The sequence below is a fragment of the Gaeumannomyces tritici genome (assembly GCF_000145635.1).
Source record: "Gaeumannomyces tritici R3-111a-1 unplaced genomic scaffold supercont2.3, whole genome shotgun sequence".
NCBI lineage: Eukaryota > Fungi > Ascomycota > Sordariomycetes > Magnaporthales > Magnaporthaceae > Gaeumannomyces > Gaeumannomyces tritici.
The window spans coordinates 1,745,136-1,758,475 of record NW_008804547.1 but is presented as its reverse complement, the minus strand read 5'-3'; the positions used below and the strand labels follow the sequence as shown (position 1 = coordinate 1,758,475).

General features: G+C 44.3%; 4 protein-coding genes and 1 pseudogene across 5 annotated transcripts; 1 reads left to right on the top strand and 4 right to left on the bottom strand.

Annotated features, from left to right (window-relative positions):
• Positions 1-1,689: 1,689 nt before the first annotated feature.
• On the bottom strand, positions 1,690-1,761 carry GGTG_20122 (annotated as a pseudogene). The gene has a single exon. The product of its transcript is annotated as a tRNA-OTHER (tRNA).
• Positions 1,762-5,438: 3,677 nt separating this feature from the next.
• On the top strand, positions 5,439-6,012 carry GGTG_05704 (hypothetical protein; the record flags this gene model as incomplete). The annotated part of the gene is made up of 2 exons (XM_009223510.1): positions 5,439-5,444; positions 5,866-6,012. The coding sequence occupies 2 exons, from the start codon at positions 5,439-5,441 to the stop codon at positions 6,010-6,012; spliced, it is 153 nt and encodes a 50-aa protein (XP_009221774.1).
• On the bottom strand, positions 5,983-7,880 carry GGTG_05703 (hypothetical protein). Its single transcript, XM_009223509.1, has one exon. The coding sequence runs from the start codon at positions 7,766-7,768 to the stop codon at positions 6,440-6,442; it is 1,329 nt and encodes a 442-aa protein (XP_009221773.1). The 5' UTR covers positions 7,769-7,880; the 3' UTR covers positions 5,983-6,439.
• A 1,002-nt stretch (positions 7,881-8,882) lies between these two features.
• GGTG_05702 (hypothetical protein) lies at positions 8,883-9,116 on the bottom strand (the record flags this gene model as incomplete). Its single annotated transcript, XM_009223508.1, has 2 exons — positions 8,883-8,909; positions 8,976-9,116. The coding sequence occupies 2 exons, from the start codon at positions 9,114-9,116 to the stop codon at positions 8,883-8,885; spliced, it is 168 nt and encodes a 55-aa protein (XP_009221772.1).
• Positions 9,117-10,929: 1,813 nt separating this feature from the next.
• On the bottom strand, positions 10,930-11,289 carry GGTG_05701 (hypothetical protein). Its single transcript, XM_009223507.1, has one exon. The coding sequence runs from the start codon at positions 11,281-11,283 to the stop codon at positions 11,017-11,019; it is 267 nt and encodes an 88-aa protein (XP_009221771.1). The 5' UTR covers positions 11,284-11,289; the 3' UTR covers positions 10,930-11,016.
• Positions 11,290-13,340: the final 2,051 nt, after the last annotated feature.

Genomic DNA, 13,340 nt, shown 5'->3' with positions numbered 1-13,340 from the left:
ATAACATTTACAGCTACCGGTTAAGTTTAGATGTTTAAAAAAAACGGTTAAATATTAATTATTTACGGTTACGATCGTTAAAATTGTTGGAATGGTTATTGGAAATGCAAAAAAAAAAAAAGCCCGCTGCCGCAAAAAAAAAAGGAGCCTTTTTATATTGGCGCAAACCCACTTTTCGGGGTAAAGCAAAGCTTTACAACCGGTTTTTTTAAGCGCCGCTGGGTATTAAAGCGGTTTAACGGAATACCGTAAGTTACCGGTTACTTACGGGGTTGCACGCGCGGCATAAACGGCTTGGAACAAACCGTATCGGAAAAGGGCAATATATTAAAAGCACGGGCAAAACCGCCCGGCAAAAAGCGGGGGGCGTTAAAAAAACGGGCAAAATTGCCCAGCAAAAAAAAAAGGGGGCGTTAATAGTTAGCCGGGTACGAACTTTTCCGGAAATATACCGGCGAATTACCGGTATCGCGGCCAAAGCATAACGGCAAAGTTAAAAAAATAAAATAAAGCTTAAATTGCACGAAAGCGCATAAAGCGCAAAAGATTTATAAAACCAATTTTGCGTGCCCGAAAGGGCACGAGGGAAAGGAAGGTTAAAAAAAACAATTTTTATTGGAAATAATACTTTTGGTAAGAGATTTACGGAGGCTTAACAAAGGAAACACCGCATTCGGCCCGTAACTTGGTAACCACCCGCTTTTGCACCGATTAACCCTTAACAAAGCGCTTAAATAAAAAAATTATGTAGCGCAAAAAGCAAAAAGGTAACGATAAAAATAATAATTAAATTAAAATTAATTGTTGTATTTATACGCTGTTATGTTTATGGAAGAAACTTTAGTGCTGCGGCTAAGTATATGCAAATAGGGGAAAACCTTTGGGTTGGGCCTAAGGAGGAAAAACCTTATGCCTGCATTTCCGCCTCTTTAGCGGTGCGCTTCCGTGGCGGTATTGAACCGCTTTGGCTAACGCCTACTTTTTTCCACGCTCGACTGCTTGTAAGGGCTCCACTCGGGAATTAACCGTCCTTCCGCGTGCAGCCCCCTTTGCAAAGGGCCGATAAGGCCGCGTCCTGCTTGCTTGTGGTTGGTTGGTTGGTTCGTTATTCGATTTGCCAGGCTGGCCCTTTTGCTGGGGGGGCCACGAATCGGGTCCACTTCGGTTAAGGGGGTCCTTTGCCGGTTTTTTTGCCCAAGCTTGTCCAGGGCGCTTGGGGGGCCCTCCCACGCACCTAACCTGGCCCCTTTAGCACCCGGCCCTTTTCCTTCCCGTTACCGTCCTGTTGGCCTGGCCTTCAGCGTCTTGGGCTACTTGGGGCGGTAAGGTTGGGGTTAGGGCTAGGGCTGCAAGGGGGGTTAGGGCTTGTGGCTAATATCTGAAAGAGAAAGGGATGGTAATCGAATTCGTCGGTTTTGTGCGTGCATTCGTCGGGGTAAGGTTAGGCCCTTCCAAAAGCCCTCCCGTTGCCTCCTTTTTGGCCTAACCTTCTGCATCTTGGGCTTTCGAAATGGTGCCAGGAGGGGTTGGGAAGGGTCGGGGTTGGAGGGGTCGGAATCGGATCAATTATCGGGATCGTTGGTTTTTGTGCGTGGGTAAAAATCAATTCGGGCGAGGCCCGTTGGCGTAACGGCCCCTTTTTCTTTCCGGCCCAGCAGGGCGGGCGGTTAAGGAACAAAATGTCCTTTGTGGTTTCGACGGGATTCGAACCCGTGGTCCTGGCGGGACCGGCCTGGTGCAGAGCCACTGCACCACGAGGCCTAAATTAAAATTAATTAAAAGCGTATAAAGCTTTACGTAATATAACGGGATAATATTACAAATTACAAAGCGTTTATAAACGGTTAAGCGTTAATTTCCTTTTACAAAGTTATACGAAAGCATACGAAAAAAATACGTATTCGTTTTCGTTGTATTATATAATTAAATTTGCATGCTTATGTATAACCAACAATCCATTAGCCCTGTATAAAATTAATAATATTTTTTCCGTACAATTCCAAATTTTTAATTTAATATTTAATTACCGTATTATTTATTTACTTTTTCCGTTTTACATTACAATGCTTCGTTTTTTAATTGCTTTCGAACCTTTCCAAAATAATATCGTTTTTTTTTATTAAAAAAGGCAAACGTTTAAATATATTAAATTTTGGTTTAATACAATACATGGTATTGGTATTATTATCCGCACTTTAAACCGTTGCTTTCGTTAATAAAACATTTTTCCCAACCAAATTTGTACGGAAATTACCGTTAATTTTTTTCCTTTTATTTAAAAGTTTTACTTTAACCAATTTTTTTTAAACGAACAAATGCTTAACAAACTATTTACGCAAATTTTTAACATTTCTTTACACGGGTTAAAACAATTTCGAAAGTTTTACAATATTTATTGTTATTTATTAACGGATAAACAAGCACGTATACGGCAAAAATTTAACAAATATTTTGCTTACGAACGGCATATTAATAATATCGTGCAAAATTTAAATCGTAAATTTCTATACACCCATTTACGGCAATAGCGTTTTTGTATAAAAAAAATAATTGCGTGGAAAATATACCTGCAATATTACAAAAAAAAGGCGAATAAATAATAACAATACGGATACCGTTACCGTAATAGCTATACAATACCTGGTTTTAATTGGATTTGGTTCGTAAATAAATATATAAAGCTTTAACAATTTAAGTTCGAAATTTACGCTAGCATTAATGCTTATTTCCGTTTTATTATTTGGTTTTACGCCGGAAATTCCGCCCAAACGGTTTGTAACGTTATTGCACAATATTTTGCTTTTATTAAACAGTACGGGTTTATTCCGTTTATTATTTAAACAAATTAAAATGTAAAAATAAAGCTTTTGTGCGCAATTTATTACTTTTTTACGAAAGCGGCTTTGCGCAAAAACATTTAGAAAATCCGGTTAATAAAGCTAAACGCTTTTAATTGCCCGTTTACGCTTTAAAACGCCCGCAATTCGAACCCGATCGCTTTTAACCCCGCGTTTAACCCCGCGTTTAACCCTTTGCTTGCTTATAAACCCATTGCTAAATAACTTTAAGCATAAGCAAATTTTTTTGCCGTATTGCTTATTAAAAAATGTTTTGTATTTAGCAAAAATATTTACAACGTAAAATTCGAATCGTGGTGGAATCGATTTTGTCTTTTTGTTAATGCGCGTTGGATTGTACGTATTTTTTTCCTTATACAATTTTATACGAAATTAATTATTTTAAATTTTTTTTGGCAAATTCGAAGCCAAAAGCATTTAGTACGCAAATAACTTTATTAATAAAATTGCTTTGCTATATTTATTTATGCTTGTTATTCGTAACGAATTTGCGGCGTTTATTTAATTGTAAAATAATTACCGTATTTGCACGCAACGTTAACAAACCCATATCGTTTTCGGCCGTTTTTACTAATTATACCACTTATTTAAAACAAAGGTTAAAAATTGGAAAGTGCTGGTTAATCCGGCATTTTTGGCATATATTAAAAAGTTATTTGCTTAAAAAGCGATTAATTTGGATGCGTATTTTTTTAATCCTATTTTTGCTTTATGCAATTAATTAATAAGAACGTTAAGCTTTTTTTTACGTAAAAAAACGATAGCAAACGAAACCGTCCTTTTTTTAATTGTTATTTTGGATTTCGAAATGCTTTTCGTTTATACGAAGCAACCAATGTTACGCCCAAATTAGCTATATTTAATTATTTTATATTAAAATACGAAATAGCTATTGCTTTTGTACGTTGGTTAAAATTGCGTATGCAAAACGTTTAACAAGTTAAGCATGCGTTTGCTTTTTTACCAAAAAAACCAATAAATAAAAAAACGAAAAATTTAAAAATTAAATTAAAAAAGGTTGTAAATAATTATACATTGGTGTACGGGAAATATTTAGCTAATTAATTATCCGTTTTTTTTAACGCTTGGAAATGCTTTTGGAAATTATATTTAAATAACCACGTTTGCTTTTACCCAAACCCATTGTAAATAACGGTAATTTGTTTTTAACTTTGCGGTTAAAAATAAAAGTTACATTTGTACATTGGTTAGCATATATAATATATTTCGTTAAAGGTTATATAAGCACGTATTTTAACGCATTTTTATAATTAAAATTATTATTTCCTTTATCGAAAATGCCGGTTTACGCATCCAATTTAAACGTTAACGCTTGGCTTTTTTCGGTTAATATCCTTATTTTTTCGGTTATGTTTTTTTTTATTTTTTGTCCGTTTTGTTATGCAATTATTACTATATACGTGGATAACAATAGCAACGGAAATAAATTAATTGTTATATCGGAAATCGGCGGTAAATGGGCAAATTGGAAAGCAAACGGAAATGTGCGTTATTATTTGGATTTAATAGCATTTGTAAGCCGTTAACGGGCAAAAATTGGTTTTTTTTAATTGCCGTTATTTATTTACCCTTTTTTTTGGCTTTAAAAATAAATGTTACAAAATTACCGTTATTAAAAGCGTATGCGGCATGCTTAAAAAGGGGAACGGGGATTTCGGAGCTAGCAAAAAAGGATAAATTATATTTAACCTTAGGGTTTTTTATATATGCTTATTAATTTTCGTACAATTGTACCAACAAATACAAACCCATTTTTTTTATTTACTTTTCCCCGTAACCATTTAAAAAAGCAATGCAAACGTAATTTTGCTTTTTAACGTTTGTACCAATTTAACAATGCTTTTTTTTGCATCCGTACCCGTTTTTACGAAAATAATTACTTTTCAAAGCAACCGTTTAAGCTTGTTTTTTAAATTTATTTTTTAAACCAAAAAGCAAATTAATGCTTTTATATCCGCAAACCTTTGCTAGTAATTGTATCGGGCCGTACCAAAAGCTTTAACCTAGGTAATATTAACGTTATATGGTATATTAACTAAAATAAAGTTATTATTAAGCTTAAAATAATATTGGCCGTAATAAAAAGTTAAACCAATATTAATAATAAAAAGCTTAAAGTTTCGTTAGGTAAATGCAATACTTTTCGTCCTTTTATTAATTAAAACTATAATTAATTCCGTTATGTTATATTTGGATTTAACCGGCATTAGCAAAGCAAAGGTTGTACGGGATAAAGCTTAAAAATTGCGTTTTATATGGGAAAAAAAAGTAAATAATAATGTTTTAAACGGTTAGCTTTTGGCGAAAATTGCTATAGCATTAAAAACATTTTCGTAGCGTTAGCGTTTTTTTAACAAAAGGTCGTATATTTTGGGCTTATACCGTAACATTGTAGCAACGGGTATTTTGGGCAAATCGTGAATAAGTGCAAGTAAAAAAGGGATGTACGAAGTTAAAAGCGGTTGTACGAAAACGTATTGGCAAAAAAAGTAACCATTGTTTTTAAACGCGGCGAATTAGTTGCTTTAAGCAACGGATCGAATGCACCCCCTACCCTATATGGGCGTAAGCCTAATAGCGAAAAATGAATTTTGTCCCAGTTTGCGTTATACCCCACCGTAGCTTAGCCCCAAGACAGCGGGGAACACAGGGTTAACGGGCTGTTAGGAAATACCGACATGTGGACACATAGCGCCAGAATTCAATCTTTCAGGAAATTTGATTATTTCGGCAGAAAATTCTCCGGCGGTTGAGCATCGAGGATGGGGAGGACACCGTTTGTAACCAATGTTCGATTGTGGTTAGTTGCAATAGTTGCCATTAAATGGGCCGGGTTGGTGGTGGTTTAGGTGTGTTGATGCGATTGGCTCGCTATTTTCTAGCGGGTGGGTGCGCTACAGTTGGTGTTTAACAGCACGCCTTTCCGCTGAGGCTCCCAATCAATCTTTCGAACTGACGAATTTCTTCCCTTTGTCCTTCCCCCCAGTGCTACCCGACCTCGAACTGGATTGAGCCCATCTCTCAGTACATCACGTCGGACCTCTGCAAGACCGTGAGGCTCTGCAGCTTCAGGAGTGTCTACGTGCTCTGCGACACGGACGAGCCCCTCAAGCCCCCGCTGGGATCGTCTTAAATGGAAGGAGGAGGAGGAGGCGGGGCAGTCGTCAGCCCGATGAGCATTGCTGCCGAAAAGAATGCATTGGTTCATGCTTGTTTTTCCTTGGGGAGTGGGAGGGTGTTCTCGCCCTTTCCCAAGCGGTAATAACCGGCTCTGGTACAAAACTACTGAAAATCTCGCGGAGGGGGCGACAACCCGGCAGTCCCGTCTTCCCGCTACCCAAGGATTCGCGCGTTCTTTCCTTTCGGTACTTGTTGTTTCGTCGATTTATCAGCGACTACCTTGGGGACCTCCTAATCCCGGAAAGTTCTTGCCTCGGTTGCCGCCCGCGTTAGGCTGAGCTTTCTCCAAATAAGCCGGAGGTAGAACACGGAGCTTGTACGTCGCGATCCCTCTAGGAGGCGCGAATCGCTACCTAGTGCACCATGCCTATATCATGCTCCTACAAGAAGGTAATGTCATGGACATCCAGCGTTGTGAAGCCTTCCCTCTCCGGAACCGGGTACGTCCTTTCGAAGAAGCGCCTCCCGTGCTTGGCGGTGTGTCGGCTCTCGCCGTCGCCCAGCAGGTCGACCAGTGCCTCCGCCGCAAGCCTGTCCCAGGGTATCTCGCCGTCGAGCCACCTGCTCATGACATCGCACCGGACCAGTATCCTGAAGCAAAAGTTGAGGTACCGACGTAGCTCCTTCCGGTTGGCCGGGTGCAGCGGATCGTGGGGGACCTGGAGCCGCCTCGCCGGCCGGTACCCTGCCAGGTCCATAATTTCCGTCACCAGCTCCGTCGGCAGGGCCAGGCTGCACAGGCACCAGCGGACATGCATGACGTCCGAAACGCTGGGCATGTGCACCACCTCGGTTTCGAGCCCAAGAAAGTCCATATAAGGCAGCACACCGTACGGATAGCCGCCTTTAACAACGTCTTTGTCGAAAAGGTACGCGTGCTTCCTGTCCTGGCGGGATATGGCATACCACCCGAACTGCTTCTCCGGGACGCCGAAAAACTGGCGGTGCGGGAGGGCGGCGATGTTATGCGAGAGCTCAGCCTTTGTGCAGTCGCGGACCGTGCGCTGGTAGCAAGCGGTTCTGCGGTAATCCGATTCGCCCGACCGGCCGCTACCGTTGTCCCACAGCGCGGGGAAGCAGAGGATCAGGTTCAGGCCGAGGTAGGCCTTGAGCGCGAGGCGCGGCACGAAGGCCCAGCCGCACGTGTTCTGGTCGCCGAACGAATCGCGGTGCCTATCCCAGCACTCAGTCCAGGCGGCCTGTGGGTGCTGACAAATGTGCTGCAGCGTATCCATCTCGCCGTAGATAATGAGCAGTTTGAAGATCTCGATGCTGGCGAAGGCTTCCGGCCCGTCCCACGCGTTCCAGGGAGAGTGTGCTCGTGCGTGGAGGTAGGCATTGGTTTTGGTAAGCTTGGAATGCAGGCGTCCAAGCTCCTCGGGAGCAGAAGCCGAATATCCGTGTATCGTCAAATCCTTGGTGATATGGAGAAGGGAAGGCGTGATACGCTTGACCACATTGCTGCTCAGGATTGTGGCTTCTGGTTGCAACGGCTCGACCCTCTCGGGGTGGCGGGCAAGCTCATCGACAGCGTGCGCTGCAATGGTCTTAGCGAGGGCGCCAAGGAAATAGTGAATCTCTTTGCCCTGGCTTTCCTTGAACTTAGGGACCAGGTCGGCCCGGCCGTCGTAATAGCGAATGCATGGCGAATATCGAAAGTGGGAGGCGAGCGTGGACCACGGAATGTTGTGAGATTGGTGGCACGCCATGTTGGTGATGATGCTGATGATGAAGAGAGCAAAACCGAAGCCTAGACGAGGCCAAAAGGAACCCTATTAACAGCCCTCAAACGGGGAAGCTCGACCAAATTGTGAAACAGCCCCTGTCCACTGTTTCGGCACCTGGAACGTCGCAGGGACGCTATAACCGGATGTTGACGTGGGTCAAGGGAGCTGGTTGACCCCAAGTTTGGAGCGCCCCACAGGCTAGAGCCGCTGTCGCTGCGCGTTCGTCGGCGTCTTGGAGCCAGTACGAGCCCCCCGCGCAAGATCACTACCGTTTAGTGGTGCCATACAATACGAAAGCCAATGCGGACGCAGAGACCAGATGCTTGTCAGCTAGGAACGAGATGCGTTTCGTGTACACTTTGTTTTTTGCTCCAGAAACAACCAGGAAGACTTCGGGGTGTAGAGGCGTCGTTACATAGGCCGAATCCACCCCATGGGTAATAGACGGGGATAATATTCTGTACCGGAGAAGTCGGCAAAAGACGATAGACACGACACTACCTCAGCGAAGCCTAAGCGCTCGTGTATGCACCTGCCGAGGGAACTGCCATATCGCTCTGGGCGCCTTCGATGCCGGTATCCGAGCGCTCAACTGGGTCTGCAGATATCTGGGAATGGGGGACGAGGCGAAAGACTCGGAGGGCAGCGAGAGTCATAGTTCGAGCCGTCACTCGCATGTTCCAAGCGAATCGATTTGCCCTTCGGCCTCGACCACGGACACGACGAAGCCAAAATTGAAGGGAGAACCGCTGCTTGTGGAATGGAATGTCCAGGTCGGCATGGGCCACTTTCAGTCGGTGGCTTTCAATGAGGAGCTCGCCACAGTGGGCTTAACGGCTGCACATCTGTCTTTTTCTTCGGGCCCCCGGGTCGCACGGCCGCACATTTGTCAGGCAGTGACGATGGATCAAGTGAGACGTACGAGGCCGGGCTCGCTGCGGAAGAGGCCAGGATGCTGGGTAACGTCCCGAGGCTAAATGTGGACTCACCATGGGTCGAAAACTCGGATCAAGGGCAGCTTATCAAAGCTGCCATCGTCGCCCAAATCTGCAACGCAAGGTTTACGTAGCGTGTTTATAACATGCCCGAGTTAGAATTACTTGACAAAATAGCAGCCAACCTTCTAAAGGCATTAATCTTCGCACTTTTTGACGATGCGTTACCCACCGCACCACTGGCCCAGACTCACCGGTATCAGACACGCCGACGTAAAAACCTGCCCAATACTACGTCTCTGGGCATGGACACCATCCAACTCCACATGTAGCACCCAGAGGAGCTTGCCTTCGTCCGCCGACGAGATATCCTGCGGGAGGGCAGAACCACCCATGGCCTTTTGGGACAAAGACATAACAACCAGATCGACTGCGGCTCTTGGCGGTGCAACAGCACCCTTTCAAAGCGCTATGCTGTTGTCCGGGTGGATAGAGCCGACGAACTTGCCTGAAGCGGAGTAGAGCGGGAAGGCCAAGGCTATTTCCTTTCCGCCGGGTGGCCCACCGCCTCCGTTTAAAAGAGGCTGTGCCAGGTATAATTTGATGCATATGGTCCGGCTCCGGAAACTTGGGTATGGCATTTCGCCATCCCCTCTCTCCAAGCTGGTTCCTTTCCCTCTCTTAGTTTATGTAACTTGGTACCCCCATAAAAGGTAAAGTTAGTCCTTTATTCCCACTTTATTATTAGTTGTAGCAATCACTGGGACTTGAGGGCTTACGGGCTCGTCGTGATGCCACCCAACTGGACAAAGCGTAATTTAAACCCTTTACGGGATTATATATTAAACTGGTAAGCTTGTTAAACTCCCCGACGCTGTTGTGGTAACGGCAGATGCGGCTGGATTCGACGGCGGGGCATTGCTGCCAAATCGTCGACCCGCCGCCAAGCTGCAATTCTTGGCGGGCGGTTACAGTAAGGAACCGTAGGAAGAAAACTAACCCCGACCCGTTAACGCCACGGAGCGGGCACCTTCCCCCCGAATTTTTTTTTTATTGGACTTACTGTTAATGGCCGCTAAAAAATACGGCCAGTTTTGGTATATAGCCCATTAAAAAAATGGTTAAAGCATTATTAAAACATTAACAAGCCATTTAACTTGTTTTGCTCGCGTTTTCCAATTCCTTTTAACAACGACGTCGGCAACGCAACTGGGCCAAAAAAGCAAAAAATGGCTGGCAAAGGTATAGCGGTGCTTATTGCCAATTAAAGAAAAGGCTTGTACCTTATTGCTTAAAGCGCGCGCGAAGCGCGCGCCAAAATCTCGATAATTAAATGCTCCAACATCCGCGCATTACCAAACCGCTTTTAAATTTCCTTTCGCTTTTGCTTCGCGGGTACACGATACGTAACGAAACGATAAACGTACAAAAAGATTGCAAGCCGGCAAGCAGTTAAAACGCATTAAACGAATAACCGGCCCGGCCGCCGCCGTCCCCCGTTATCCTTGCGACTTTTCATCGGTTGCAGCTTTATAAACTCTTTTTCAATCGACCGCCCCAACGATACGCACGGCGCAAAATTGGCTTGCTCAATACGCATTGCTTGCTAAATACGCACGCGCAAAATTTGCTTAACCGCACGCGCTTTTATTTATTGTTACGCCGGGTTATATTAAAGTATAAATGGCATTATACGCGCAAAATCTTTGCGCGGCTTTGTTTTGCTAACGTAATTGTAACGGTTTTTGGAACCCGCATTACGTTAACAAACCGCGCAATTTATCGTTCGATACGCAATATATAAAAAGCATACCAAGTTGGAATTAAACCTTTTAGCTTTTAACTTTTCTGTTTTTAACCAAATTTAAATAAAAAAACATTGCAACTTTTCGCCCGGCCTTTACTTTATTCCGGTATATTGCTAGCCAATTGCTTTTTTTATTAACAATAAATACGCTTATAACGCCCCAGCAACATTCGCCTTTTTTACTAATTGCCCGCTTACTAATAAAAAGCGCCGGAATGCGGCCCGAACTTTGTATGCTTTAAGCTTGCCCTTTAATTTGTTTTATTAACTGCTTCGATAGCAATATATAGCTTAATGTTAAGCTTAAATAGCGCTAGCACGTTATATGCCCCTTAAAAAGCAGGGACTGGTAAGTCCCGACTAGATGACGTTAAATATACTTTCTCTCTCTCTCTCTTTCTCGCCACGGAGCGGGCCGCGATCCACGGCTCCACTAAAGCCCAGGTAGCATCTTTACTCGACCCGCGCTTTACGGCCGCGCATTTGGGTTATCGTAGGATTTGCCGCGTCCCGATTATGGACACGCCGACCGACAACACTTCCATGCAAGGAACCATGGCGCTTGTGGTTGCTTCCGACTTAGCCGTCGAAAATGCTCCGCCTCCCATAGTCGCGGCTTCGGCCAAACTCGAGAATCGCCTTAACTTGTTGGGTGGACAAGGCGCAAAGACCCAATCGTCTGCTAGTCGCCATCGAGAAGGTTTGGCCGCGGTAAGGACATTACGGACACCAAACACTACAAACGCCAGGGGCATGTCGGCCGTCCACACCGGCATAGGTAAAAGCGCCGGGCATTTTCGGTTAACTATTTCGGTGGGCAATGGCAGAGTTCGTGTATCGTAAATTTGCTATTCAACAATTCTTTACAACTTGCGGATAGAACGGTGCTGGGCCACGGTCCGTTAGGAGCGACGGCTGCCGGCTCAAACTTGCGACTGCGAGCTAAATTCCTGCTAAATTTCACCTTTAACGCCGTTTATTGCCCTGGCTGCGAAACGGAAGCCGCATGGTGGGGGTTAATGATTCGTAGGTGAAGCTGCGCTATCGCAAGCAGTTGCAGCGCCCCGCCATCATCCACGCTCGCCTTTATGTATCAGTTTGGATCCCCAGGCTTCCAGCCTGCGACACGGGAATCCTAGCTCGCCGAAGCCGTCGATTCAGCACCAGCCAGTTACCTTACACCCCCGTTTAATACGTCACGCCTACTCGAACGCCGCGCCCTCGCCATGCTCAACGGGACTGGCGCCCAGCATGTACGGCCGACGCAATTAATAACAAAGGTACTCACGGGTACAAACACAAACATGGCGTTAAACGCAGGCAATAATTTTGGCGTTGCTTGGAAAGCCCGCGTTTAGTTTAACTTCCTCTGCCGCCAAAGGTCCCATTGCAAACCTTTTACTTCTTTAATGGCCGGCTTTAATTTAGCCAATAAAAAGCCGGTATTCCTTATCGCAACCAATTTAAGCCAATTAAATGCATTTATCCCTTATAAATACGCACGAACCATTAAGCACAAAAATGTTCCCGCGTAACACAAATTAGGAACTCCAATTCCCGGATAGCGGGGCGAAAAAGCGGAAATTGCTGTAAATTACTAAACCCTAACAAAGCTGCCGTAAGTATTGGCCATTCCAGCATCGCGGGTTGCTTTAACGCCCATTAGCAGCGCTATAGCTATGTTGCGCTGCTTGTTATATGCTCGTTAACCAATAGCCATTTTTTTTTTAAATTATAAAAAATTATTATTATGCAGCGACTTATTCGGAAACGTTAATGCTTAAATTGGCTGCGAAGTTTTTGGCACATATTGCTTTGCTTTGCGATTTAAATTTGCCCGGTTTAAACCGAGGCGGGTTTTTGCGAAAAAGGAAAAGGAAAAGGAGTATATTTAACGTTGGTAAATCGGGATGTACCAATCCCTGCTTCCCAAATGGCATATAACGTGCTAGCGTTACTTAAGCTAAATATTAAGCTACATGTTGCTATCCGGCGGTTAACAAAGTTAAACCCGAAGGCATACGGAGGTCGGGCCGTATTCCGGCGCTTTTTAATAGTAAGCGGGCGATTAGCTGTAAGGCGAGTAAACGCCGGGGCGCTGTAAGCGCAGCTGTTAGTGGTAAAGAAAGCAGTCGGCCGGCAAAGTGCCGGGAAAAAGTAGTAAGGCTGGGTGAAAGCGGGGGAGGGGGGGGGGGGGGTCCTCGGAACCCCTTTTGGGCCCGGCTAAAGAAATAAATCGGGGGCTGGAAGGTTTAATTCCAACCCGGTGTGTTCTTTGTGTGTTTTTGCGTATCGAACGATAAGCTGCGCGGTTTGCAACGTGGTGTTAAGCGGCACCGTTTAAGCCATATTGGTAAACTGTTAAAAAACACTGTTTTTAATTATTAATAAATGGGAAAAATGCTTTTTTTTTTTTATCCTTTCGTTTTCGAAAAAAATATTCGTTTTCGGTAATATATACAAAATATATGGTTAATACACCGGTAATGCCCAAATTTATACTTTATTTAAAAAAATTTAAATCCTTCCATACAATACCATTAAATACCTTCGTATTTAACACAAACAAAGCCGCGGCAGGATTTTACGCGTGCAATGCCACTTATACTTTAGTATAACCCGGCGTAACAACAAACAAAAGCGCGTACAATTAAGCAAATTTTGCGCGTGCGTACTTAGCAAGCAATGCGTGCTGGGCAGGCCAATCTTGCGCCGTACGTATCGTTGGGTGCGGTTAACTAAAAAGGAGTCGCGTAAAGCTGCAACCGAAAAAGGTTGCGTGTAAAGCTGCAACCGAAGAGGGTCGCGTGTG

Bases quoted from the DNA above. Each gene is read 5' to 3' on its own strand.
- GGTG_05703 (XM_009223509.1), bottom strand. From the start codon at position 7,768: ATGGCGTGCCACCAATCTCACAACATTCCGTGGTCCACGCTCGCCTCC.
- GGTG_05701 (XM_009223507.1), bottom strand. From the start codon at position 11,283: ATGCCCCTGGCGTTTGTAGTGTTTGGTGTCCGTAATGTCCTTACCGCG.